Genomic DNA, 2,500 nt, shown 5'->3' with positions numbered 1-2,500 from the left:
GTAATACTCCACCTTGCGAGGAGAGTCCAGTTCCCGGAGAACGATCTGCGAATCCACGTTCAGAGCCTGACCTTCCACCCTTACAGCTGCCGCTATTAACAATGATATAAATATTAGCTTCATAGTTGTTCTAACTTTATCTCGTCCTTATACTGACGCGAGAACAATGCAATCTGTAACAGCTATCGCAAGCTTATGAAGGTGCATGATTTCGCAATTCCCACATAACGAGGGGACAGGGAAAAGTTGTCGCGAGTCTCCCCACAACGTTATTTCATAATCAGAATGTTAGATATCGCATCGATATCAATTCAAATGTTTAGATCTTAATCTGTGTAAAGCTTTTTTGTTTTACTTGACAACCACGCAGTTTACACGTAGAAAATGGTAAATTTGATAAATATATTAAATGGCATCTTAATACGAAATAAAAGAGCATCAAGAATATTCGTCTAAAAGAAATTTCACTCTGACCAACTACATGAACTGTGGTTCTGTCATTATTGACATTCTTTTTCCTATAACCTATTTATCTAATATAGTTTAAAGTAATTGTGGATAATGTTATCATTCATTGAAAGATGATTACGATTTTACGTAAAAAGCTCAAAACACTCATACACGTATATCTATCTATCTATCTATATATATACATATACATATATATGTATGTATATGTAAATATATATATATATATATGTATGTATGTATATGTATGTATGTATGTATATGTATGTATGTATATGTATGTATGTATATGTATGTATGTATATGTATGTATGTATATGTATGTATGTATATGTATGTATGTATATGTATGTATGTATATGTATGTATGTATATGTATGTATGTATATGTATGTATGTATATGTATGTATGTATATGTATGTATGTATATGTATGTATGTATATGTATGTATGTATATGTATGTATGTATATGTATGTATGTATATGTATGTATGTATATGTATGTATATGTATATGTATGTATGTATATGTATGTATGTATATGTATGTATGTATATGTATGTATGTATATGTATGTATGTATATGTATGTATGTATATGTATGTATGTATATGTATGTATGTATATGTATGTATGTATATGTATGTATGTATGTATATATATGTAATATGTTATCATTCATTGTAGATGTATTATGATTTTATGTGTATGTATGTATATGTATGTATGTATATGTATGTATGTATATGTAAATATATATATACAAACAGACACACCAATATTACTATCACTTGGTAACAGTTATCAGCGTATATGAATATTGCTATTGCTTTTATCATTATAAACATGAACATTATGTCATTTTGGATGCTAATGTAACTTAATTTATTTAACAAGTGTATTGATGCATACAGTTAAGGACTGCACATTATTTCATTTGTCTGTGTATTTACATGCATAGTAAATTCCTTCCCTATAGAGATGAGTGAATTAGAGCGAGTTAATTAATGAGTAGATATTTGGGTAAACAAATACACCCCAACAAAAATAGATATATACATGAATGAATGGATTGATAAAAAAGTGATTAGTTGAAGCATTATGGTGAACATAAACCTTTTATTTCGTTATGCCAATAAAAGTTTTACGATCCTGACAATCAAATGCATTTAATTAAAACGAATAATAATCATATGTCACGATCATATCAATGATTTGCATTGGCAGAATCAACGACTGTTTATTCGATACTTATGTAATGATTATTAATTTTACAAGGTCTGTCAGACATTTCCATTGCTAAGTCTTTAGTTTCAGTTAATTGAATATTAATGATTGGAATACGTGACTAGTAATGCACTTCTTTTCCAATGTACATTATTGATTAAACATCCCAAATAGAATGTTAAGATATGACGACTACGATTAAGCTGACCAACAGATAGTTTACTAATACAAAAAAAAAAAAAAAAAAAAAAAACAGCTACATTTATTGCTAATAAGCTAATAAACATACTAACAAACATTTCGATTTTCGATTTATAAACACTGTTTTTTGTTTCCCAATCACATTCATAAAAATGAAAAATTTATACTAACAACAAGAAATTCTAGTCTCTGCATACTTATCTGCTCTGCACGTACCGAGATGTTACCTAATGTATTAAGTGTTATTTCATCGTAATGTGCCTGCACTCTTGCATATATATTGATTGCGTCCAGAATGGAAGACATAAATACAATGGAGCTATTGCAGAAAATACTTGACATTTGATAATATATTACTGAATAATGCTTTCGTTGAATAAGCACTTTCGATTGAAACATTTCCTAGTTCATTTACATATTATTCGTACATTTATTTGGTATATGTTCTTTATTTCACATTTTATTCTCTCGCCAAATAGTTCATTATATCATTGTGTATTTGTCACAGTTTATATGTCATCGATTTCGTCATAATGTTTTATCAGGAAAAAAAAAATTTAATATCCTTCTTTCGGAAAATGAGCAAAGCCATTTGAAGACGA

The 2,500-nt window shown here is 28.4% G+C and overlaps 1 protein-coding gene across 1 annotated transcript in view; it reads right to left on the bottom strand.

The window, feature by feature from the left end:
• LOC147467093 (uncharacterized) overlaps positions 1–123 on the bottom strand; it is a 354-nt gene extending 231 nt beyond the window's left edge. Inside the window, exon 1 of the mRNA XM_086533105.1 lies at positions 1–123. This exon is cut by the window's left edge and continues 231 nt beyond it. Within this exon, the coding sequence (XP_086389231.1) occupies positions 1–123 (123 nt within the window).
• Positions 124–2,500: the final 2,377 nt, after the last annotated feature.

Source organism: Penaeus japonicus, unplaced genomic scaffold, assembly GCF_977035675.1.
Source record: "Penaeus japonicus unplaced genomic scaffold, GWHDUDI00000001_assembly GWHDUDI00000038, whole genome shotgun sequence".
Classification (NCBI taxonomy): Eukaryota; Metazoa; Arthropoda; class Malacostraca; order Decapoda; family Penaeidae; genus Penaeus; species Penaeus japonicus.
The sequence above is the reverse complement of the archived record's forward strand: the minus strand, read 5'-3'. Positions and strand labels throughout refer to the sequence as shown.